At 49.3% G+C, this 25,880-nt stretch overlaps 1 protein-coding gene across 1 annotated transcript in view; it reads left to right on the top strand.

Moving 5' to 3' along the window:
- The window catches only part of ATRN (attractin), a 326,993-nt gene that overhangs the window by 78,528 nt on the left and 222,585 nt on the right, over window positions 1-25,880 (top strand). The window contains exon 2 of the mRNA XM_063925340.1: window positions 12,635-12,718. Coding sequence (XP_063781410.1) covers window positions 12,635-12,718 — 84 coding nt within the window. The remainder of the gene's footprint in view (window positions 1-12,634; window positions 12,719-25,880) is intronic.

The raw sequence follows: 25,880 nt of genomic DNA, 5'->3' as shown, positions 1-25,880 counted from the left end.
CAATACTTGTACATAGTTACAAAAATCGGGTTATTATTGTTGTGAGCCATCTTTCAGAGGCTCCGCTGTTATCATACTGTTAACTGGGTTCAGATCACAGGTTGTACAGTGTGATTGGTGTGGCTGGTATGAGTCTTACCCGGGATTCATAAATCCTTCCTTATTGTGTACGCTCGTCCGGGCACAATATCCTAACTGAGGCTTGGAGGAGGGTCATAGGGGGAGGAGCCAGTGCACACCACCTGATCCTAAAGCTTTACTTTTTGTGCCCTGTCTCCTGCGGAGCCGCTATTCCCCATGGTCCTTTCAGGAACCCCAGCATCCACTACGGACTCCGAGAAATAGAATTATCGGTAAGTAAATTCTTATTTTTTCCCTGTTCTGTCTGCACTTTCAGACTCGGAAGTGTTATCTCCTGTGTGCAACTTGGAAATGACTTAGTTTTGTGACCATAATGCCGTACAGTCCACTGAGAAGAGCACTGCTAAACATTTTAATGAGTAGGGAACAGCCATACTCTGATAACACAAGTGCTTCCTTATACGGACACTGTGAGGAGCGCGGTTCCACAAGGCACTGAGGAATGGGTATAATAAACACTCCGCACCTACACTGTGAGGAGCACTGCTGCATTCTGCTAGTAGATCCTGTTCCTGTATAGGGTTTAGTGGATAGGTCAAAAGGTCGACATGAGATTTTTTTTTTGGTGTCTTTTTCTGCGTACAGTGATCAGGAAGCCGAATTAGTCCACCGTGTCCCCTCGCATGGCTCGCTTCACTCGCCATGCTTTGGGCAAGGTTCCTCGCTTCGCTCGGCACAGATTACCGTTCCAATCGTACTCCACGTGGATCGTTAGGTATGAAAGTCTTAAATTTTTATTTATTTAAAAAAACTCATGTCGACCTTTTGACCTGTCGACCTAGCACTTGTCGACCTAGTGACTGTCGACCTATAGTGGTCGACCTAAACAGTGTCTATCTTCAGACCGGATCCCCCAGCGTACATACGCAGTGGGATTCAGGACACTTGCCACCCGTCCAAAGGTTCCCGCTAGGGAGTAGGGGTAGGCCCCAGCCGGATAGGAGGAGGACGGTAAGAATCAGGGTAAGCAGGTGGGACGGGACGGAGCAGTTCCCAAACTGGGTGTCTTGGAGCACTGTATTAAGCAGTAAGGCTGGATACACACGTGGCGATTTGCACCCGATATATCAGCGGATCGGCTGATACGTCATTGACATCGTCCAGTGTGTACTGACTATATCGTTAACGATGCGCGCTCCCGCGGGTTGTTAACGATGTACAAAATCTTTAGTCTTTACCTTGAAAGATATTGTAAAAGATTGGATGTGGCTGGGTGCCATCATCAGAATCCGCTTTATTGGCCAGGTATACTTGCGTATACTAGGAATTTGTCTTCGGTTTGCTATACAACAGCCAAGTAGGTAACAGATAAGCAGGTGGGTGACGGGGCAAGTAAAGTCAGACGGACACAAGTGAATTACATGTACGTCTAGTCAGTCAATGTTCAGGAGTTCAGCAGGTGGACCGCTTGGGGAAAGAAACTTTATTGAGGCTTCTGGTGGACCTAGCGGGGACAGCCCTGTAACGCCTGCCTGAAGGAAGCTAGTTAAACATGCTGTGGCCGGGGTGTAGCTGGTCCTTCACTATCTTCGTTGCCCGTTTTTAACTCAAGACAGGTACATGTCCTGGACCGAGGGAAGGTCGGCCCCGAAGATCTTCTCTGCGGTTCTGACCACCGTGCCTGCATCTGTCCCTCGCGCTGGCGGAGCCGTACCATACCAGTATTGAGGAGCACAGTACCGACTCCACAATCACGGAGTAGAAGAGGAGCAGAAGCTTCTGTGGGATGTTGAATTTCCTTAGTTGCCTGAGGAAGAACATCCTCTGCTGTGATTTACCGACAGTGGCGTCAGCTTTGGACACCCATTTAAGGTCCCGGGAGATTGTGGTCCCTAGGAACTTGAAGGAGTCCACTAGCGATACCACACTGTCGGCAATCGTTAGCGGAGGTGCACTAGCTGACTTCTTCCTGAAGTCCACTATCATCTCGACAGTTTTGAGGGAGTTGAGCTCAAGGTTGTTGTGGATGCACCACTGGGCCAACCGGTCTACTTCCGGTCTATAGGCCGATTCGTCCCCATCCTTGATGAGGCCGATGACTGTGGTGTCGTCAGCGAATTTGATGATCTTTACTGATTGCGCCTGTGAGGTGCAGTCATTTGTGTACAGGGAGAAGAGCAGGGGTGAGAGGACACAGCCCTGAGGGGCCCCTGTACTAATGGACCGCGCTTGAGAGGTGAATTCCCCCGCTTGCACGACCTGTGTCCTATCTGTCAGGAAGTCTACTATCCAGGAACAGGTAGCTTCTGGGACCCCTAGGCGAAGAAATTTGGGGTGGAGGATGCTGGGGACGATTGTATTGAAGGCCGAGCTGAAATCGACAAACAGTACCCTTGCGTAGGTACCGGGAATGTCTAGGTGCTGTAGAATGTAGTGCAGGCCCAGGTTGACTGCATCCTCGATACACCGCTTCCATCGATAGGTCAACTGTAGGGGGTCCAGTTGGGGACCAGTCACAGTTTTCAGATGATTCAAAACCAGACGCTCAAACGTTTTCATGACCACAGACGTTGGGGCTATCGGCCTGTAGTCATTCAGGTTCGTGGTAGAGGGTTTCTTGGGGACCGGGACAATAGTGGACCTTTTGAGGCAGGAAGGGACTTTCTGTAGCTCCAGCGATTTGTTGAAGATCTTGGTGAATATGGGGGCGTGCTGACCCGCACATGCTCTCAGGGCAGAGGGTTGACTCTCCATCAGGACCCGGAGCTTTCCTGGGTTTGGCTCTTTTGAACAGTGCCTCCACTTCATCCAGTATAGCAAACTATATAATTCAGTGTGTATGAACGATATCGTTTGTGGGGAGGAAATCTTGCCCGATGTCACAGCAGATGACAAGTGTGTACCCAGCCTAAGTGTAAGGAAACGTGCGGTTCAGTGTGTAACCTGTTGCCAGATCTTAGTCCCTGTTTTTAATGTTTTATATGTCCTAGTAATGTGCCCAGCCCAGCGTAGGCAATGCAGTCACAGGAATGTACCCAGCAGCAGAGGGCACAAAGTCCGCTGGTGATGTGAGCTTAGGGGGTTTGGCCAGCTCTCTCTGTCCTCTCTGCAGATGCGATAGCGGTGACGGCTGTATGGGGACTATAGGGAGCAGGTAGCTGTGCTTTATATAGGGATAGGAGCTGGGGCATCCTGACCGCATCAGGTGGTGATAGGGAGACTCCTGGCACACAGGTGCAGGGAGACTGCAGCACTAAAGGCACCTCTACCTGATAATACATCCAGCTTATTATATTGCTTTATTACTGAAATAAATCTCTTCTATCAGATTATGATGACTGCATATGGCAATAAAATAAAATATGAGCTTAGAAATGTTCGTGAGAGGAAGTGTTCTATATTATTATTGTTGTCATACTTTATTTCTATGGCGCCAAAAGGGGTCAGCAGTGCCTTACATTGTATAGAAATAGTGTGATCAAAACAAGAAATAAGGGAACGTTGCAGGACAATACTGCATCAGCGGTCATGGGGGCTAATTCAGGTTGGATCACAAATAGCGGTCCAACCGGAATTTTTACGATGGCCCCGCGGGAGCATGCGCAGGGCCCGTCCTGTGTGTGCGCCCGCATTAAGTGCGGGCGCCCCACAGAATTTAAGAACGCCTCTGCCTGCCAGTCAAAGGCATACGCGGGGCGGCAACGCTCCGTTTCCTAGGCGGAAACAGCATTGCGGGCACGTGGCTTAAAAACGGGGGGGGGGGGGGGGTTCGGTGGTCGAATACGGGCTGTGGCGTGATCGGGACAGCTGTGTGACATCACATGCAGCCGCTGCGATCTCAAACTTCATGCGACCGTAATTTCAGGGTGGTTAAGGGGCGTTGGGGTGGTATGGCGGTTAGTATGCTGGGCGGCCTTGCCTTGCGATGGGCGGCCCCCCAGCAAGGCAGAATTCGCAGTCCTTACTGAATCGGGTCTATAGTACCCAAATAGGCAGCAGAGCCCAAGGTCTATGATGGTACAAGTAAGGGATGGAGGAGGACATGAGGGAAGAGGGCCCTGCTTGTGAGAGCTTACAGTGTAAAGGGGAGGGGCAGACAGACAGGTGCCCAATGACTGTGTGCTCTATTCTAGTTATCCCGCTCTTCCTGTGACCCGTATCCCGGTGCTGGTGCCTGTACTATCCTGCTAACTCCAGCCTCCAGTATATGGGCTTACGGTCCTGTCTCTGTGGTATACATGTAATTTCCCGGCTGTCGGGATCCCGGCGTTCAGGATACATACGCCTGAATCCCAGCAGCTGGCAATACCGGCGCAACAGGACTATTTGAGCCCGTAAGGGGACTTTCGGTGCCCGTCCCTCTGCCGGCGTACTGGCGGCTGGGATGCCGCTGTCGTATATTGACGGCCTGCCGGTAAATTATACGGAACCCGTCTTTACAGCTCACGCCCAGACCCCTGTAATATTTTAGGAAGGAGACTGATGTATCACAGCAGTTTATTTGAGCCTTCTTCATATTTGCAAACATTTCTGTGTAAATGTGTGATCAGTGCAACACAAATATCTCCTTAATAGATATGTTTTCTAGTGATGTTTCATGTCTACACGCACGTAATTGTATGCTTGATTAATGAGAAACTTGGCTTTGTCTGACGTTCAGCAGAAGAGTGAGTAAGGACCCCTGGACGAATAATAATTGCCTGGGTGACCCCCCCCCCCTTCCCAGGAATGATCAGGTAACCCAATCGCTTGTGTCAGACTTTTAGGGAAACACAAATATAAAGCTTACAGTCTCGGGCTCGAACATGACGTTTTATGTGCAGAGTTATTATTCCTTTTTATTTTTGATTGATGTTCGTAAATAATATACAGACTAGTAAACTGGACCTGGGTCACCACAGTCTACCCCGGTCTCCGCCCCCGCATTACCCACACCATTCCCGATGCGGTGCTGCTTCCCAGACTCCTCTTTGGCTGACCCACCCTGTGGTGGGATATTATTGGGCTGGCCATGCACCCCAGTTTTCACTGCGCGTGACCCAGACGGGACAGCTTAGGTCATTATATAATAGAGAGCTGTGAGTGTGGTATATTTTGTTGACATGAGAATGTTGACATGCAGTTGTCGGCACGCTTTTCGCTGGTTAATATTGCACCAAAGCCGAGTGGTCGGATTAAAAATGGTGCCACAGCAGCAGAGTTAACCCCTTCAGTGCCGCAGCTGCTATTTTAGCCACACTGAGGGAGCTAGCATCGGGTCTGAGACCCAGCCACATTAACCCTAACCTCCCCTCCTGTATCCATCCCCCCCTCCTAGTCCCCAACCTCCCCTTCTGCCTCCTAACCCTCCGCTGGCGGTCATTGCAGATGTTGACATTTCAGTGTCGGCATTTCAACAATGTTGCAGTTATAAGCGACTTTATCCTGATGGATCTATATGTGAAGAGACTAGTATTATGTTATGTATACACTGAGAAATATGTGTGCGCTATATAAATGAATAAATAATACATCTGCATATATACCTCCGTGTGTATACGGTGCATGCACTAAAGGAGAGAACGATGTTGCCGCTGACCCATATTGGTGAGAATGGAGAAGACAGGCCGTCTGTAGTTGGTGTCGGAGGTGTGCTGTGTGTGCCAGCGTGTGTATGTGTGTGTAGTAGTATTGGCCTGGAGTCAGCAGGAGCTGGCTGGTGTATTGGTGGGAATTGGATGTGAGCTTACTCTTGTTTACCAGGTTTGTTTTCTTGCTGCTGACTGATCACCTGCAGCCGCCGGCTCCCTAGTAGACATTCCAGACATGTCTCTGACGGTTAATCAGCAACTCCCTGCCTAATACTACTTTCTCTATGTGTGCGCTCTGCGGTTTGTCCACAGATCCTCTGTCATCACTAGTACACAGATCCCGGGAAAGTCTCTCGTTTCCCAGTGATTTCACACCTCTGTGGTTCACTGTAATATCGCACTAATGATTTAAGTAGTGAGCAGATTGTTAGTGCAAATTCCCTATTAGCCCCACCTGCAGTGATGTTTTTAGAACTTGTGTAGACCTGAAAGGGAAAGCCCACAGAGGATCCTAGTCCTGGCTGCTTGGTAGTGCGAGAAATGAAGGGAATGCGTGGTTGTGTAGCTCACCAGTGACTGTGCAATGATCTGCATGTATATCCTTGTAGCTCACCAGTGACTGTGCAATGATCTGCATGTATATCCTTGTAGCTCACCGGTGACTGTGCAATGATCTGCATGTATATCCTTGTAGCTCACCGGTGACTGTGCAATGATCTGCGTGTATATAATTGTAGCTCACCGGTGACTGTGCAATGATCTGCGTGTATATAATTGTAGCTCACCGGTGACTGTGCAATGATCTGCATGTATATAATTGTAGCTCACCGGTGACTGTGCAGTGATCTGCGTGTATATAATTGTAGCTCACCAGTGACTGTGCAATGATCTGCGTGTATATAATTGTAGCTCACCGGTGACTGTGCAATGATCTGCGTGTATATAATTGTAGCTCACCAGTGACTGTGCAATGATCTGCGTGTATATAATTGTAGCTCACCGGTGACTGTGCAATGATCTGCGTGTATATAATTGTAGCTCACCAGTGACTGTGCAATGATCTGCATGTATATAATTGTAGCTCACCAGTGACTGTGCAATGATCTGCGTGTATATAATTGTAGCTCACCGGTGACTGTGCAATGATCTGCGTGTATATAATTGTAGCTCACCAGTGACTGTGCAATGATCTGCATGTATATAATTGTAGCTCACCAGTGACTGTGCAATGATCTGCATGTATATAATTGTAGCTCACCAGTGACTGTGCAATGATCTGCATGTATATAATTGTAGGTCACCAGTGACTGTGCAATGATCTGCGTGTATATAATTGTAGCTCACCAGTGACTGTGCAATGATCTGCATGTATATAATTGTAGCTCACCAGTGACTGTGCAATGATCTGCGTGTATATAATTGTAGGTCACCAGTGACTGTGCAATGATCTGCGTGTATAAAATTGTAGCTCACCAGTGACTGTGCAATGATCTGCATGTATATAATTGTAGCTCACCAGTGACTGTGCAATGATCTGCATGTATATAATTGTAGCTCACCGGTGACTGTGCAATGATCTGCGTGTATAAAATTGTAGCTCACCAGTGACTGTGCAATGATCTGCATGTATATAATTGTAGCTCACCGGTGACTGTGCAATGATCTGCGTGTATAAAATTGTAGCTCACCAGTGACTGTGCAATGATCTGCATGTATATAATTGTAGCTCACCAGTGACTGTGCAATGATCTGCATGTATATAATTGTAGCTCACCAGTGACTGTGCAATGATCTGCGTGTATAAAATTGTAGCTCACCGGTGACTGTGCAATGATCTGCATGTATATAATTGTAGCTCACCAGTGACTGTGCAATGATCTGCATGTATATAATTGTAGCTCACCAGTGACTGTGCAATGATCTGCATGTATATAATTGTAGCTCACCAGTGACTGTGCAATGATCTGCGTGTATATAATTGTAGCTCACCAGTGACTGTGCAATGATCTGCATGTATATAATTGTAGCTCACCAGTGACTGTGCAATGATCTGCATGTATATAATTGTAGCTCACCGGTGACTGTGCAATGATCTGCGTGTATAAAATTGTAGCTCACCAGTGACTGTGCAATGATCTGCATGTATATAATTGTAGCTCACCGGTGACTGTGCAATGATCTGCGTGTATAAAATTGTAGCTCACCAGTGACTGTGCAATGATCTGCATGTATATAATTGTAGCTCACCAGTGACTGTGCAATGATCTGCATGTATATAATTGTAGCTCACCAGTGACTGTGCAATGATCTGCGTGTATAAAATTGTAGCTCACCGGTGACTGTGCAATGATCTGCATGTATATAATTGTAGCTCCCCAGTGACTGTGCAATGATCTGCGTGTATATAATTGTAGCTCACCAGTGACTGTGCAATGATCTGCATGTATATAATTGTAGCTCACCAGTGACTGTGCAATGATCTGCATGTATATAATTGTAGCTCACCGGTGACTGTGCAATGATCTGCGTGTATATAATTGTAGCTCCCCAGTGACTGTGCAATGATCTGCGTGTATATAATTGTAGCTCACCGGTGACTGTGCAATGATCTGCATGTATATAATTGTAGCTCCCCAGTGACTGTGCAATGATCTGCATGTATATAATTGTAGCTCACCAGTGACTGTGCAATGATCTGCGTGTATATAATTGTAGCTCACCAGTGACTGTGCAATGATCTGCATGTATATAATTGTAGGTCACCAGTGACTGTGCAATGATCTGCGTGTATATAATTGTAGCTCACCAGTGACTGTGCAATGATCTGCGTGTATAAAATTGTAGCTCACCAGTGACTGTGCAATGATCTGCGTGTATATAATTGTAGCTCACCAGTGACTGTGCAATGATCTGCGTGTATAAAATTGTAGCTCACCAGTGACTGTGCAATGATCTGCATGTATATAATTGTAGCTCCCCAGTGACTGTGCAATGATCTGCATGTATATAATTGTAGCTCACCGGTGACTGTGCAATGATCTGCATGTATATAATTGTAGCTCACCAGTGACTGTGCAATGATCTGCATGTATATAATTGTAGCTCCCCAGTGACTGTGCAATGATCTGCATGTATATAATTGTAGGTCACCAGTGACTGTGCAATGATCTGCGTGTATATAATTGTAGCTCACCAGTGACTGTGCAATGATCTGCATGTATATAATTGTAGCTCACCAGTGACTGTGCAGTGATCTGCGTGTATATAATTGTAGCTCACCAGTGACTGTGCAATGATCTGCATGTATATAATTGTAGCTCACCAGTGACTGTGCAATGATCTGCATGTATATAATTGTAGCTCACCAGTGACTGTGCAATGATCTGCATGTATATAATTGTAGCTCACCAGTGACTGTGCAATGATCTGCGTGTATATAATTGTAGCTCACCGGTGACTGTGCAATGATCTGCGTGTATAAAATTGTAGCTCACCAGTGACTGTGCAATGATCTGCATGTATATAATTGTAGCTCACCAGTGACTGTGCAATGATCTGCGTGTATATAATTGTAGCTCACCAGTGACTGTGCAATGATCTGCGTGTATAAAATTGTAGCTCCCCAGTGACTGTGCAATGATCTGCGTGTATAAAATTGTAGCTCACCAGTGACTGTGCAATGATCTGCATGTATATAATTGTAGCTCCCCAGTGACTGTGCAATGATCTGCGTGTATAAAATTGTAGCTCCCCAGTGACTGTGCAATGATCTGCATGTATATAATTGTAGCTCCCCAGTGACTGTGCAATGATCTGCGTGTATAAAATTGTAGCTCACCAGTGACTGTGCAATGATCTGCGTGTATAAAATTGTAGCTCACCAGTGACTGTGCAATGATCTGCATGTATATAATTGTAGCTCACCGGTGACTGTGCAGTGATTGGCTTGTGTGTCATTGGTGCATTGTGACCTGGCAATCTGCGCTACTTTGGACAGTAGCAGATCATGTCCACAATTCTCGCAGGTCCGTTTCCTCAGCATCTCCAGTAAATATTATTGTTCTCTCATTGGAAATGGATGTAGCAGCACTGAGAGTGTATGTTGGTTATGGTGGTGAAGACCCCCTATGTTCTCTCCCGCAGTGTACAATGCTGTATTCCTGTGTTACCCGTGTAGCTTTACATTCCTGTGCACCATGATGTGCTAGTGATTGTATGGTGGAAGATGCCTCATCCGGTGACCCCTACCCTATTGCTCAGGCGTCGGTGCACCCCCCCCCCCCCTGGTCATGTTCTAGAGTTCTGATTGTGGTACCACATGGATACCATCTACCATGTCTGTGGTTGTCCTAGGCAACCTGTTACTTGCGCTATGTTGTGGAATGGAAGTCCCAGTTAATATTAATGAGTGATATCTTTAATCCTCATCCTTTAGAAGTCCATAGATGCAGAACCCCTTGTGTACGCAGGGCACGTGCGGCTCCGGGGCCCATGTCCCAGGTCAGTTAGGATGTTACATGTCTGTTCTGTGAGTAAGGATTGTGTTTCCTGCTGAGTGACGGAGACCGTACTAAGGTTACCTCGCGCTGTCTCCCACCCATGTGTAACACAACCTGCCAGCTCATCAATGACCTTACATTGCTGCAGAGCCCTTGGGTGAGGAGTACTAGCTCACAGGCAACATCTCTAGCACTTTTACCTGGAGTGATCCGTACAGGTGATACTTGGCGGGCCATGGTGCAGAACACAGATGTGTGGGTTTTTTTTTGTTATAAAGACGAAACCTAAACAATATAAAAGGTAGAAAATCTGGGAATGGGATATAAAATAACCTGCGTTGGCAGAAGTGTGGTGGATGAGTGACTACCTGCTGAGTCTGCATGACGTTACTGTTGTGTCACATACATCTGGGGTGTCTCCGGCCTGTGCCTACAGTTATCCGTTTACGGTAAATTCCTGCCATTAGATTTAAAGCATGTTACACCAAGTAGTAAAGGAGGTGTGCACTTGGGTCAATACACATGCTATGATCACACCTAGGCTTTACACAGATACGTGCGGGGTTAATGGTTATGTGCAAGTGTGGGAAGCGGGGTTAGTGGTTATGTGCAAGTGTGGGAGGCGGGGTTAGTGGTTGTGCAAGTGTGGGAAGCGGGGTTAGTGGTTATGTGCAAGTGTGGGAGGCGGGGTTAGTGGTTATGTGCAAGTGTGGGAAGCGGGGTTAGTGGTTATGTGCAAGTGTGGGAGGCGGGGTTAGTGGTTATGTGCAAGTGTGGGAAGCGGGGTTAGTGGTTATGTGCAAGTGTGGGAAGCGGGGTTAGTGGTTATGTGCAAGTGTGGGAGGCGGGGTTAGTGGTTATGTGCCAGTGTGGGAGGCGGGGTTAGTGGTTATGTGCCAGTGTGGGAGGCGGGGTTAGTGGTTATGTGCCAGTGTGGGAGGCGGGGTTAGTGGTTATGTGCCAGTGTGGGAGGCGGTGTTAGTGGTTATGGGCCAGTGTGGGAGGCGGGGTTAGTGGTTATGGGCCAGTGTGGGAGGCGGGGTTAGTGGATATGTGCCAGTGTGGGAGGCGGGGTTAGTGGTTATGTGCCAGTGTGGGAGGCGGAGTTAGTGGTTACGTGTAGGTATGGTAAGCAAATGTTCATTACCAACATTTCTTACTTAGTGGATAATAGTACATGCATATGAGTTGCTTCTGTGAGGTCGGTGTGTGTGTCTGGCTGTTGCCGGCTCCTAGGGACGGTAAGTCAGTACTGCAGTACTTTATCCTGTGACCAGCACCCTGTAGTCAGTCAGTTGGGTTACAGTCCTTGCACCAGGCTGCTTCATGTTATGCTGGGTACACACTGGACCTATATCTGGCTGATGTGCCGTTCTGTAAATACACATCGCCTACATAGCTCAGTGTGTACACAGGATTGCACGCTCCCTCCAGTCGCTAGTGACGGTCACTGGCTGTTTGTGCCATATCGCTAGTGATTGTGTGCCTATTGCGCAATGTGTGTGGTGAACCGGACGACAAACTGTATGTTGGACCGGCTCCCCAGAACGGAGTGGCATGGAAGTTATCCCGGTAGGAGCAACGATAAATCGCTATCGAGCACGCGATGTGATATATTGTCCGGTCTGTAGCGATATTGCAGCGTGCGTCGCTCAATACCGCTTGTCCTGGGGTCAAGGGAAATAGTAAAGTCGAAACGATCAGCTGTCACTCCAGTGTGTACCCAGCGTTATAGAGACCGGGTGAAAATGCTGACATCACACTTTGTGCGCGCCCAGGACTGTATTGTGCAGAGCTGCTCTTTTAGACACAATCGTTACACAAACATACTTATTTGCAGTGATCTATTACTGTGTTCAGACCCTGGAATACTGAGATGTAATACAGCTGTGTTCCTGGCACAGAAAGAGTTACTGTTTCCTTTATTAATTAGATGCTGCACGGATAACGTTCTAACAGCCTGATCTTGTGACGCCAGCGCAGATCTTGGCAAGCCTTATGCGGTCTTACACGAGTGGAGATGCTCCTTTTCCCACGGACCTCATCGTAGTACACACATTGCTGTGTATTGTGAGCCTCTGGAATGATACTACAATCTGCGTGTGTACTGTGACATCCCTGTATCGAGTTACTGAAACCCTAAATACCTGTGAATCATCAGCAAGTGACCCCCAATATAAAGAAGCCTGCAGCATTGACGGCACGGTAGTCAGGAGGAGCGTATTGGGTTATTAGAAATATCATCTTGGCGTTCCTTTTAGTCATTGGATAGTCGGACTGTATACACAGCAGACGCTGCCCGCTTCATCTGCTCGTTTTGCTTTTTTTTTTCTTTACTTTTTTTTTTTTAGTTTTTCTACTTTTTTTTTTTTTATTTATTTTTTATTTTCCTAACCTCTCAGACGTGCTGTGGTTTCAATACAGTATTTTTGTGCAAATAATGACATTTGTTCCAGATTTATTAATATCTCGGTGTATTTGCAGGTTGACGGGAACGAGTGGATTTGTGACAGACGGACCTGGGAATTACAAGTATAAAACAAAGTGCACCTGGCTGATTGAAGGAGGGTAAGCATTGTGTAAAGTCTCTAGAGATATGTATGGGGGACTTTGATAGGATCAGGACAATGTAATGTAAAAGACCATTGAGGCTTGAACCCCTTGACCTTCCTCCTAACTAGACTGTTTCCCACATCCTGCTTTCATCTGCCCCAGGTATGTTTTGTACCGTTAGGGTGTGAGCACAAAGCAGAGCAAGTCTTCCCAGTCCTTAATGCTTTTGCTGCTTCTTAGTAGCTGTATGCAGATCCCAGCGGCTCCTCTATGGGGGGTGCTTCATTCTGTAGACGGCACAGGTTGTAGAGGAAAGGACGCTTCGTTGGGAGAATATTTACATTTAAGTCAATGGGCCGTATTCAATTGTTTATCCCTCCCTCCCGCCGCCTATCGCGCCCGCCGACGGTATTTTATTGTTACTGCCGACGGACGCCCAAACGGGTCTCTTAATGTTCGTGCCCTTTACTTTTGTAGGGTTTAGGCTCTTGATGTGCCTAAAACAGACTGGAATGAGCGCGATCAGCAGGATAACGGGGCACATTTGAATATCGCCCTCTATCTCCTTTAGACTGGAGATAGCTGGTGCGATATCATTGGAGTCTGGCCCTATAAGTTGTATGGTTTGATAAGGAAGGTGTCTGTGGCGGTGGATTAAGAATATTGGGGCAGATGTATTAACCTGGAGAAGGCATAAGGAAGTGATAAACCAGTGATATGTGCAAGGTGATAAAGGCAGCAGCCAATCAGCTCCCATATGTAAATTAACAGTTAGGATCTGATTGGCTGGTGCCTTTATCACCTTGCACATATCACTGGTTTATCACTTCCTTATGCCTTCTCCAGGTTATTACATCTGCCCCATTGTGGCCTACCGTTACTTGTCAGTGCTGGAGTCTCTTCTTGGCTCCCCACATTCAGTCTCTATCTCTGTCTGTTCCAGCTAAGCAGCATCGCTCACTTCAGGCCGTTCCTCTCCCAGGATGCTACCAAACTGATTATCCATTTACTAATCATTTCTGGGCTCGGCTACTGCAGCCTTCTCCTCACTGGCCTCCGACATTCCCACCTCGCTCCCCTCCAATCTGTTCTCAATGCTGCTGCTAGACTTATCTTCCTTTCCCGCTGTTACACATCTGCCTCTTCCCCTCCACCAAAACCTGCGCTGGCTCCCATTACCCTACACAGCCCGCTTTACTCATCACCCTCACATACAAGACCCTCTCTAACTCCACTACTCCCTACATCTCCAACCTCATCCCTACATACTCCCTTCCTCCTTTTCCACTCTGCCAATGACCGCTGCCTCTCCTCCACCCTGGTCACTGTATCTCATGGTCAAATTTAAGATTTGGGCCGTGCGGCCCCCTCAATGGAACAAGCTCCCTCACCCTATCAGGCTTTTTCCCTGACCATGCATACCTTGAAATGTGCATCTGAAACCCCACCTGTTCATCAAACCGTACCCCTCCACCACACAGTCTTGTCACCTAGTCGCTCAGCCCACCCTCCCTAACTCACCTTCTTCCTGCACTCACACCTCATGTCATCTGTCTGTCTCCTCTCTCCCCTAGATTGTAAGCTCCTAGGAGCAGGGTCCTCCTCCCTCCTGTTCTCACAGCCCTCTTCTCTAGCACTTCAATGCCAGTCTTCACCTACTCAGTGGCCATTTATCCTGGAATTCCTCTGGCTCACAGCCGTTCACCTCTCCCAGCGGCTCTGGTACTGCTGGTAGTGCCGTCACTATTGGAGACAGGTTCCACCCTCGCTCACTGTACTTCCCAGCTGTATGGTTTACAGAGAATTGTGCCATTTGTTACCTGAGCTCTGTTTATGTTTTGGTTCCTGTAATATAATGTTCTGTATACCCCGTACTGTCCTACTGTTGCCGTATGCCCGGCGCTGGGGACCCCTTGTGGCACCACTTAAATAACGTGTAATAATAATAATGCATCCAGATGTGTAGAGCTGAGCAGTTATTTCCCGGAAGGAGGTGTAATAAACCTTCGCTCACTGTCGCCAATCTTAACACAAGGCCTGGAGGTCGCACAGTGTGTGTGTTATGTCTGCATGCCTGGTTACAGGCTGCGTGTGTGACGTGTATAGTGACATGTCCTTTACACACAATACAGGTTGAGTATCCCTTATCCAAAATGCTTGGGACCAGACGTATTTTGGATATCGGATTTTTCAGTATTTTGGAATAATTGCATACCATAATGAGATATCATGGTAATGGGACCTAAATCTAAGCACAGAATGCATTTATGTTACATATACACCTTATACACACAGCCTGAAGGCAATTTTAGCCAATATTTTTTATAACTTTGTGCATTAAAGAAAGTGTATGTACATTCACACAATTCATTTATGTTTCATATACACCTTATACACACAGCCTGAAGGTCATTTAATACAATATTTTTAATAACTTTGTGTATTAAACAAAGTTTGTGTACATTGAGTCATCAAAAAACAAATGTTTCACTATCTCACTCAAAAAAGTCCGTATTTCGGAATATTCCGTATTTCGGAATATTTGGATATGGGATACTCAACCTGTAATCACTAGTGGAGTTGCCGAGTCCCCATGACTCCGGTGACCACAGTGCACGGCACTGAACTTTCTTCCCGTCCCTGGCACTACATACGACTTGCACTGTCATGCTCCATTAAGTGCACAAGGCTTGTGTTACAGGCCATTTACACCCAAATAAACATTTTAATCACTGTGGAAGTCATTCACTTTACTTTCTGGTCACCTTTAGACTTTGAACAAACACTTAGTTGTTGACTTGGAGAATCCAGAACTTTGTGCTCAGCTGTGACGCCGGAGGTCTTGCAGCAAATGCACCAGGTGGAGGGAGCTTTTCCGTAGTGAACTCTGTGTGTGCTGTTACACACATGCAGCTGTGCACAAGCTTTACCACCTCTGCTCAAATTGCATTTTTCACTGAGTCTCCATGTAAAAAGAACGACAACAAGGTCTGTGAGCTGTGTACACGGAGATATGAGCTGGTTCCGCACACTTACTTTCTGCTTCATCTAAACGTTTATCAATAAACTGCTTCTAGTCAGAGTTCAGAACTTCATTGGCTGTCGGGGCTTAGTAAAGCCAGTTGTTCCGTAGTTGAGTAATGTGACCCATCGCAGCTATGGGCGTCTCCAAGCAGCTGATTGAGGACTGGAAACTAAAGACAAATAACTCTTATATCTACACGCTTAGAATGTCTAATGGAAGTAACAGAGAGCTGTGGAAGACCCGGAAGTCCCTGCTGGTAATGTTAGATATGCAAAGCAGATTCCTGAGAAGGACTGATAGGATGTACTCGCACAGGTACTGCCATCACAGAAGAGTTATCTAGAAGAAACTTTCCTTCAAACTCACCTCGGAAGTCACCGTCTGAACGCATCATTTGTCTAACCGCAATCACTAGTCGTCATCTGCAGTGTGCCTAACTGCCCCCCAGAGGTTTCCATCTGTAGTGTGCCTAACTGCCCCCCCAAAGGTCGCCATCTGTAGTGTGCCTAACCACTCTCCCAGAGGTCGCCATCTGTAGTGTGCCTAACCACTCTCCCAGAGGTCGCCATCTGTAGTGTGCCTAACTGCCCCCCCAGAGGTCGCCATCTGTAGTGTGCCTAACCACTCTCCCAGAGGTCGCCATCTGTAGTGTGCCTAACTGCCCCCCAGAGGTCGCCATCTGTAGTGTGCCTAACTGCCCCCCCAAAGGTCGCCATCTGTAGTGTGCCTAACCACTCTCCCAGAGGTCGCCATCTGTAGTGTGCCTAACCGCCGCCCCCCCTCCCCAGAGGTCGCCATCTGTAGTGTACCTAACCGCCCCCTCCAGAGGTCGCCATCTGTCATGTGCCTAACCGCCCCCCCCAGAAGTCCCCATCTGTAGTGTGCCTAACCGCCCCCCTCCCAGAGGTCGCCATCTGTAGTGTGCCTAACCACTCTCCCAGAGGTCGCCATCTGTAGCGAGCCTAACTGCCCCCCCCAAAGGTCGCCATCTGTAGTGTGCCTAACCACTCTCCCTGAGGTCGCCATCTGTAGTGTGCCTAACCGCCCCCCCGCAGAGGTCGCCATCTGTAGTGTGCCTAACCGCACCCCCAAAGGTCGCCATCTGTAGTGTGCCTAACCACTCTCCCAGAGGTCGCCATCTGTAGTGTGCCGAACTGCCCCCCCCTCCCCTGCAGAGGTCGCCATCTGTAGTGTGCCTAACCGCCCCCTCCAGAGGTCGCTATCTGTAGTGTGCCTAACCGCCCCCCCAGAGGTCGCCATCTGTAGTGTGCCTAACCCCCCCCCCCAGAGGACGCCATCTGTAGTGTGCCTAACCCCCCCCCCCAGAGGACGCCATCTGTAGTGTGCCTAACCGCCCCCCCCCCAGAGATCGCCATCTGTAGTGTGCCTAACCGCCCCCCCCCCCCCCAGAGGTCGCCATCTGTAGTGTGCCTAACCGCCCCCTCCAGAGGTCGCCATCTGTAGTGTGCCTAACCGCCCCCCCCCCCTCCCCAGAGGTCGCCATCTGTAGTGTACCTAACCCCCCCCTCCAGAGGTCGCCATCTGTCATGTGCCTAACCGCCCCCCCAGAAGTCGCCATCTGTAGTGTGCCTAACCGCCCCCTCCCCAGAGGTCGCCATCTGTAGTGTGCCTAACCACTCTCCCAGAGGTCGCCATCTGTAGCGAGCCTAACTGCCCCCCGCAGAGGTCGCCATCTGTAGTGTGCCGAACCGCCCCCCCAAAGGTCGCCATCAGTAGTGTGCCTAACCACTCTCCCAGAGGTCGCCATCTGTAGTGTGCCTAACCGCCCCCCTCCCCTGCAGAGGTCGCCATCTGTAGTGTGCCTAACCGCCCCCTCCAGAGGTCGCTATCTGTAGTGTGCCTAACCGCCCCCCCCAGAGGTCGCCATCTGTAGTGTGCCTAACCGCCCCCCCCCCAGAGGACGCCATCTGTAGTGTGCCTAACCCCTCCCCCCCAGAGGACGCCATCTGTAGTGTGCCTAACCCCCCCCCCCCAGAGGACGCCATCTGTAGTGTGCCTAACCCCCCCCCCCCCCGCAGAGGTCGCCATCTGTAGTGTGCCGAACCGCCCCCCCAAAGGTCGCCATCAGTAGTGTGCCTAACCACTCTCCCAGAGGTCGCCATCTGTAGTGTGCCGAACTGCACCCCCTCCCCTGCAGAGGTCGCCATCTGTAGTGTGCCTAACCGCCCCCTCCAGAGGTCGCTATCTGTAGTGTGCCTAACCGCCCCCCCAGAGGTCGCCATCTGTAGTGTGCCTAACCGCCCCCCCCCCAGAGGACGCCATCTGTAGTGTGCCTAACCCCCCCCCCCAGAGGACGCCATCTGTAGTGTGCCTAACCGCCCCCCCCCCCAGAGGATGCCATCTGTAGTGTGCCTAACCGCCCCCCCCCCCAGAGATCGCCATCTGTAGTGTGCCTGACCGCCCCCCCCCCCCCCCCCCCCCGGTCCCCATCTGTAGTGTGCCTAACCGCACCCCCCCCAGAGGTCGCCATCTGTAGTGTGCCTAACCGCACCCCCCCAGAGGTCGCCATCTGTAGTGTGCCTAACCGCACCCCCTCCAGAGGTCGCCATCTGTAGTGTGCCCAACCACTCTCCCAGAGGTCGCCATCTGTAGTGTACCTAACCGCCCCCTCCAGAGGTCGCCATCTGTCATGTACCTAACCGCCCCCCCCAGAAGTCGCCATCTGTAGTGTGCCTAACCACTCTCCCAGAGGTCGCCATCTGTAGCGAGCCTAACTGCCCCCCCAAAGGTCGCCATCTGTAGTGTGCCTAACCACTCTCCCAGAGGTCGCCATCTGTAGTGTGCCGAACCGCCCCCTCCAGAGGTCGCTATCTGTAGTGTGCCTAACCGACCCCCAGAGGTCGCCATCTGTAGTGTGCCTAACCGCCCCCCCTCAGAGGACGCCATCTGTAGTGTGCCTAACCGCCCCCCCCCAGAGGACGCCATCTGTAGTGTGCCTAACCGCCCCCCCCCCCCCAGAGGACGCCATCTGGAGTGTGCCTAACCGCCCACCCCCCAGAGGTCGCCATCTGTAGTGTGCCTAACCGCCCCCCCAGAGGTCGCCATCTGTAGTGTGCCTAACCGCCCCCTCCAGAGGTCGCCATCTGTAGCGTGCCTGTCCGCCCCCCCCCCCCCCCCCCGGTCACCATCTGTAGTGTGCCTAACCTCACCCCCCCCAGAGGTCGCCATCTGTAGTGTGCCTATCCAACCCCCCCCCCCAGAGGTCGCCATCTGTAGTGTGGGCCTAACCGCCCCCCCCAGAGGTCGCCATCTGTAGTGGGCCTAACCGCCGCTCAGAGGTCGCCATCTGTAGTGTGCCTAACCGCCGCCCAGAGGTCGCCATCTGTAGTGTGCCTCACCGCCCCCCAGAGGTCGCCATCTGTAGTGTGCCTAACCGCCGCCCAGAGGTCGCCATCTGTAGTGTGCCTAACCGCCCACCCCCTTAGAGGTCGCCATCTGTAACCCCAGATGTCGCCTGTAGTGTGCCTAACTGCCGCCCACCAGTCGCAAAGGACTCTGTTCAGCAAGCAATCCTTTTGCTGGTATGCTGGAGGCCACACATTGCAGGGCAAGGTCACCCAGCATGCAGCCCACCCAATGCATTTGTGCTGAAATTGCAATTGCACCGCAATTTCAGGAGGTCCGCCGCCATCTTTTTGATTGGAGCGTCTGCGTGTGAAGTCATGGTAGCCCCCTCGATAACGCCCACGCCACGCCACCTGGTTGGAAGCCGCCACCCCAGTTTCCCAACTGGCGCCAGATCCCCCCGCCCCCCCACGGCACTGCGTCTCCACCTTGAAAACATGCCGTTTGTAATTACTGTGGGTCACCCGCACTAAATGCCCTGCACATGCACCTGCAGGGCAAATACTAAATTTCCAGTTGGATCGTGATTTGCCATCCAACCTGAAGTAGCCTCAAAGTGCTGTTGAATGATGAAACACAAATGCATCTTTTGGTGCCACCAACTCGCAAGGGACATGTCTGGAGAGTAGTAGGGGAAGCATGTGTAGAAGTGAGTACTTTATCAGGCGCTTACACTACTATGCTTTACCATTGTGTAGCAGCCAGTGGCACATGGAGTTTTGTCCAAATGTAATAAACAATCGATTCAACTAAATGTCAACATTAACTATATACTGATGTCACACAGTCTGAATATACTGAGGCTGGTAAGAGTTTTGTCCTTCAACAAAACAAGAATCCAAGCTGTACCTCTGCCACAAAGTGCTTACACACAGGACAGAGAGGATGAGGTGTCCTTAGATATGACTGTTCCTGATCTGTTGGGGCAGAGGTCACCCGTGCAGTGACACTTGGGAACTGTTCTGATTCAGACACACAGAAAGAAGGAAGAATAAACTCTTAGCGGCTGCAGGAAGTGGCTGCTATCGGAGGCGTCACAGACTGCTGGCGGACAGGCAGAAAGGACCGAGACCTCTACTCTTTCAGACTCACCATACACCTTGCAGTCCCTGAGCCGTAATATAAAATGACGTCCGTGTCGTGTCTCTGGCACTCCTATTTCTCACCTTTAACTCACTAATGAACTGAGGGCGTATACTAGAGATGAGCGGGTTCGGTTTCTCTGAATCCGAACCCGCACGAACTTCATGTTTTTTTTCACGGGTCCGAGCGACTCGGATCTTCCCGCCTTGCTCGGTTAACCCGAGCGCGCCCGAACGTCGTCATGACGCTGTCGGATTCTCGCGAGGCTCGGATTCTATCGCGAGACTCGGATTCTATATAAGGAGCCGCGCGTCGCCGCCATTTTCACACGTGCATTGAGATTGATAGGGAGAGGACGTGGCTGGCGTCCTCTCCATTTAGATTATAAGAGAGAGAGATTTACTGGAGCTTAGGACTAGGAGGAGTACTGTAGAAGTGTAGAGAGTGCAGAGAGTTTACTAGTGAGTGACCACCAGACAGTGCAGTTTATTTAATATATCCGTTCTCTGCCTGAAAAAAGCGATACACACAGTGACTCAGTCACATACCATATCTGTGTGCACTGCTCAGGCTCAGCCCAGTGTGCTGCATCATCTATATATATTATATATCTGTCTGACTGCTCAGCTCACACAGCTTATAATTGTGGGGGAGACTGGGGAGCACTGCAGTGCCAGTTATAGGTTATAGCAGGAGCCAGGAGTACATAATATTATATTAAAATTAAACAGTGCACACTTTTGCTGCAGGAGTGCCACTGCCAGTGTGACTGACCAGTGACCTGACCACACTGACCACCAGTATAGTTAGTACTATACTTATATTGTGATTGCCTGAAAAAGTTAAACACTCGTCGTGTGACTTCACTTGTGTGTTGTTTTTTTTTTTATTCTATAAAAATAAAACTCATTCTGCTGACAGACAGTGTCCAGCAGGTCCGTCATTATATAATATATACCTGTCCGGCTGCAGTAGTGATATATATATTTTTTTTATATCATTTATCATCCAGTCGCAGCAGACACAGTACGGTAGTTCACGGCTGTGGCTACCTCTGTGTCTGCACTCGGCAGGCAGTCCGTCCATAATTGTATACCACCTAACCGTGGTTTTTTTTTCTTTCTTCTTTATACATACATAGTTACATAGACATCTCTTTATCAACCAGTCTATATTAGCAGCAGACACAGTACAGTACGGTAGTTCACGGCTGTGGCTACCTCTGTGTCTGCACTCGGCAGGCAGTCCGTCCATAATTGTATACCACCTAACCGTGGTTTTTTTTTTCTTTCTTCTTTATACATACATAGTTACATAGACATCTCTTTATCAACCAGTCTATATTAGCAGCAGACACAGTACAGTACGGTAGTTCACGGCTGTGGCTACCTCTGTGTCTGCACTCGGCAGGCAGTCCGTCCATAATTGTATACCACCTAACCGTGGTTTTTTTTTCTTTCTTCTTTATACATACATAGTTACATAGACATCTCTTTATCAACCAGTCTATATTAGCAGCAGACACAGTACAGTACGGTAGTTCACGGCTGTGGCTACCTCTGTGTCTGCACTCGGCAGGCAGTCCATAATTGTATACTAGTATCCATCTCCATTGTTTACCTGAGGTGCCTTTTAGTTGTGCCTATTAAAATATGGAGAACAAAAATGTTGAGGTTCCAAAATTAGGGAAAGATCAAGATCCACTTCCACCTCGTGCTGAAGCTGCTGCCACTAGTCATGGCCGAGACGATGAAATGCCAGCAACGTCGTCTGCCAAGGCCGATGCCCAATGTCATAGTACAGAGCATGTCAAATCCAAAACACCAAATATCAGAAAAAAAAGGACTCCAAAACCTAAAATAAAATTGTCGGAGGAGAAGCGTAAACTTGCCAATATGCCATTTACGACACGGAGTGGCAAGGAACGGCTGAGGCCCTGGCCTATGTTCATGGCTAGTGGTTCAGCTTCACATGAGGATGGAAGCACTCAGCCTCTCGCTAGAAAAATGAAAAGACTCAAGCTGGCAAAAGCAGCACAGCAAAGAACTGTGCATTCTTCGAAATCCCAAATCCACAAGGAGAGTCCAATTGTGTCGGTTGCGATGCCTGACCTTCCCAACACTGGACGTGAAGAGCATGCGCCTTCCACCATTTGCACGCCCCCTGCAAGTGCTGGAAGGAGCACCCGCAGTCCAGTTCCTGATAGTCAGATTGAAGATGTCAGTGTTGAAGTACACCAGGATGAGGAGGATATGGGTGTTGCTGGCGCTGGGGAGGAAATTGACCAGGAGGATTCTGATGGTGAGGTGGTTTGTTTAAGTCAGGCACCCGGGGAGACACCTGTTGTCCGTGGGAGGAATATGGCCGTTGACATGCCAGGTGAAAATACCAAAAAAATCAGCTCTTCGGTGTGGAGGTATTTCACCAGAAATGCGGACAACAGGTGTCAAGCCGTGTGTTCCCTTTGTCAAGCTGTAATAAGTAGGGGTAAGGACGTTAACCACCTCGGAACATCCTCCCTTATACGTCACCTGCAGCGCATTCATAATAAGTCAGTGACAAGTTCAAAAACTTTGGGTGACAGCGGAAGCAGTCCACTGACCAGTAAATCCCTTCCTCTTGTAACCAAGCTCACGCAAACCACCCCACCAACTCCCTCAGTGTCAATTTCCTCCTTCCCCAGGAATGCCAATAGTCCTGCAGGCCATGTCACTGGCAATTCTGACGAGTCCTCTCCTGCCTGGGATTCCTCCGATGCATCCTTGCGTGTAACGACTACTGCTGCTGGCGCTGCTGTTGTTGCTGCTGGGAGTCGATGGTCATCCCAGAGGGGAAGTCGTAAGCCCACTTGTACTACTTCCAGTAAGCAATTGACTGTTCAACAGTCCTTTGCGAGGAAGATGAAATATCACAGCAGTCATCCTGCTGCAAAGCGGATAACTGAGGCCTTGACAACTATGTTGGTGTTAGACGTGCGTCCGGTATCCGCCGTTAGTTCACAGGGAACTAGACAATTTATTGAGGCAGTGTGCCCCCGTTACCAAATACCATCTAGGTTCCACTTCTCTAGGCAGGCGATACCGAGAATGTACACGGACGTCAGAAAAAGACTCACCAGTGTCCTAAAAAATGCAGTTGTACCCAATGTCCACTTAACCACGGACATGTGGACAAGTGGAGCAGGGCAGGGTCAGGACTATATGACTGTGACAGCCCACTGGGTAGATGTATGGACTCCCGCCGCAAGAACAGCAGCGGCGGCACCAGTAGCAGCATCTCGCAAACGCCAACTCTTTCCTAGGCAGGCTACGCTTTGTATCACCGCTTTCCAGAATACGCACACAGCTGAAAACCTCTTACGGCAACTGAGGAAGATCATCGCGGAATGGCTTACCCCAATTGGACTCTCCTGTGGATTTGTGGCATCGGACAACGCCAGCAATATTGTGTGTGCATTAAATATGGGCAAATTCCAGCACGTCCCATGTTTTGCACATACCTTGAATTTGGTGGTGCAGAATTTTTTAAAAAACGACAGGGGCGTGCAAGAGATGCTGTCGGTGGCCAGAAGAATTGCGGGACACTTTCGGCGTACAGGCACCACGTACAGAAGACTGGAGCACCACCAAAAACTACTGAACCTGCCCTGCCATCATCTGAAGCAAGAAGTGGTAACGAGGTGGAATTCAACCCTCTATATGCTTCAGAGGTTGGAGGAGCAGCAAAAGGCCATTCAAGCCTATACAATTGAGCACGATATAGTAGGTGGAATGCACCTGTCTCAAGCGCAGTGGAGAATGATTTCAACGTTGTGCAAGGTTCTGATGCCCTTTGAACTTGCCACACGTGAAGTCAGTTCAGACACTGCCAGCCTGAGTCAGGTCATTCCCCTCATCAGGCTTTTGCAGAAGAAGCTGGAGACATTGAAGGAGGAGCTAACACGGAGCGATTCCGCTAGGCATGTGGGACTTGTGGATGGAGCCCTTAATTCGCTTAACAAGGATTCACGGGTGGTCAATCTGTTGAAATCAGAGCACTACATTTTGGCCACCGTGCTCGATCCTAGATTTAAAGCCTACCTTGGATCTCTCTTTCCGGCAGACACAAGTCTGCTGGGGTTGAAAGACCTGCTGGTGACAAAATTGTCAAGTCAAGCGGAACGCGACCTGTCAACATCTCCTCCTTCACATTCTCCCGCAACTGGGGGTGCGAGGAAAAGGCTCAGAATTCCGAGCCCACCCGCTGGCGGTGATGCAGGGCAGTCTGGAGCGACTGCTGATGCTGACATCTGGTCCGGACTGAAGGACCTGACAACGATTACGGACATGTCGTCTACTGTCACTGCATATGATTCTCTCAACATTGATAGAATGGTGGAGGATTATATGAGTGACCGCATCCAAGTAGGCACGTCACACAGTCCGTACTTATACTGGCAGGAAAAAGAGGCAATTTGGAGGCCCTTGCACAAACTGGCTTTATTCTACCTAAGTTGCCCTCCCACAAGTGTGTACTCCGAAAGAGTGTTTAGTGCCGCCGCTCACCTTGTCAGCAATCGGCGTACGAGGTTACATCCAGAAAATGTGGAGAAGATGATGTTCATTAAAATGAATTATAATCAATTCCTCCGCGGAGACATTGACCAGCAGCAATTGCCTCCACAAAGTACACAGGGAGCTGAGATGGTGGATTCCAGTGGGGACGAATTGATAATCTGTGAGGAGGGGGATGTACACGGTGATATATCGGAGGGTGATGATGAGGTGGACATCTTGCCTCTGTAGAGCCAGTTTGTGCAAGGAGAGATTAATTGCTTCTTTTTTGGGGGGGGTCCAAACCAACCCGTCATATCAGTCACAGTCGTGTGGCAGACCCTGTCACTGAAATGATGGGTTGGTTAAAGTGTGCATGTCCTGTTTTGTTTATACATCATAAGGGTGGGTGGGAGGGCCCAAGGACAATTCCATCTTGCACCTCTTTTTTCTTTTCTTTTTCTTTGCATCATGTGCTGATTGGGGAGGGTTTTTTGGAAGGGACATCCTGCGTGACACTGCAGTGCCACTCCTAAATGGGCCCGGTGTTTGTGTCGGCCACTAGGGTCGCTAATCTTACTCACACAGTCAGCTACCTCATTGCGCCTCTTTTTTTCTTTGCGTCATGTGCTGTTTGGGGAGGGTTTTTTGGAAGGGACATCCTGCGTGACACTGCAGTGCCACTCCTAGATGGGCCCGGTGTTTGTGTCGGCCACTAGGGTCGCTAATCTTACTCACACAGCTACCTCATTGCGCCTCTTTTTTTCTTTGCGTCATGTGCTGTTTGGGGAGGGTTTTTTGGAAGGGACATCCTGCGTGACACTGCAGTGCCACTCCTAGATGGGCCCGGTGTTTGTGTCGGCCACTAGGGTCGCTAATCTTACTCACACAGCTACCTCATTGCGCCTCTTTTTTTCTTTGCGTCATGTGCTGTTTGGGGAGGGTTTTTTGGAAGGGACATCCTGCGTGACACTGCAGTGCCACTCCTAGATGGGCCCGGTGTTTGTGTCGGCCACTAGGGTTGCTTGTCTTACTCACACAGCGACCTCGGTGCAAATTTTAGGACTAAAAATAATATTGTGAGGTGTGCGGTATTCAGAATAGACTGAAAATGAGTGTAAATTATGGTTTTTGAGGTTAATAATACTTTGGGATCAAAATGACCCCCAAA

This window comes from Pseudophryne corroboree, chromosome 1 (genome assembly GCF_028390025.1).
Source record: "Pseudophryne corroboree isolate aPseCor3 chromosome 1, aPseCor3.hap2, whole genome shotgun sequence".
Lineage (NCBI taxonomy): Eukaryota > Metazoa > Chordata > Amphibia > Anura > Myobatrachidae > Pseudophryne > Pseudophryne corroboree.
Note: the sequence above shows the minus strand (reverse complement) of the source record. Positions and strands in the feature narration are given on the sequence as shown.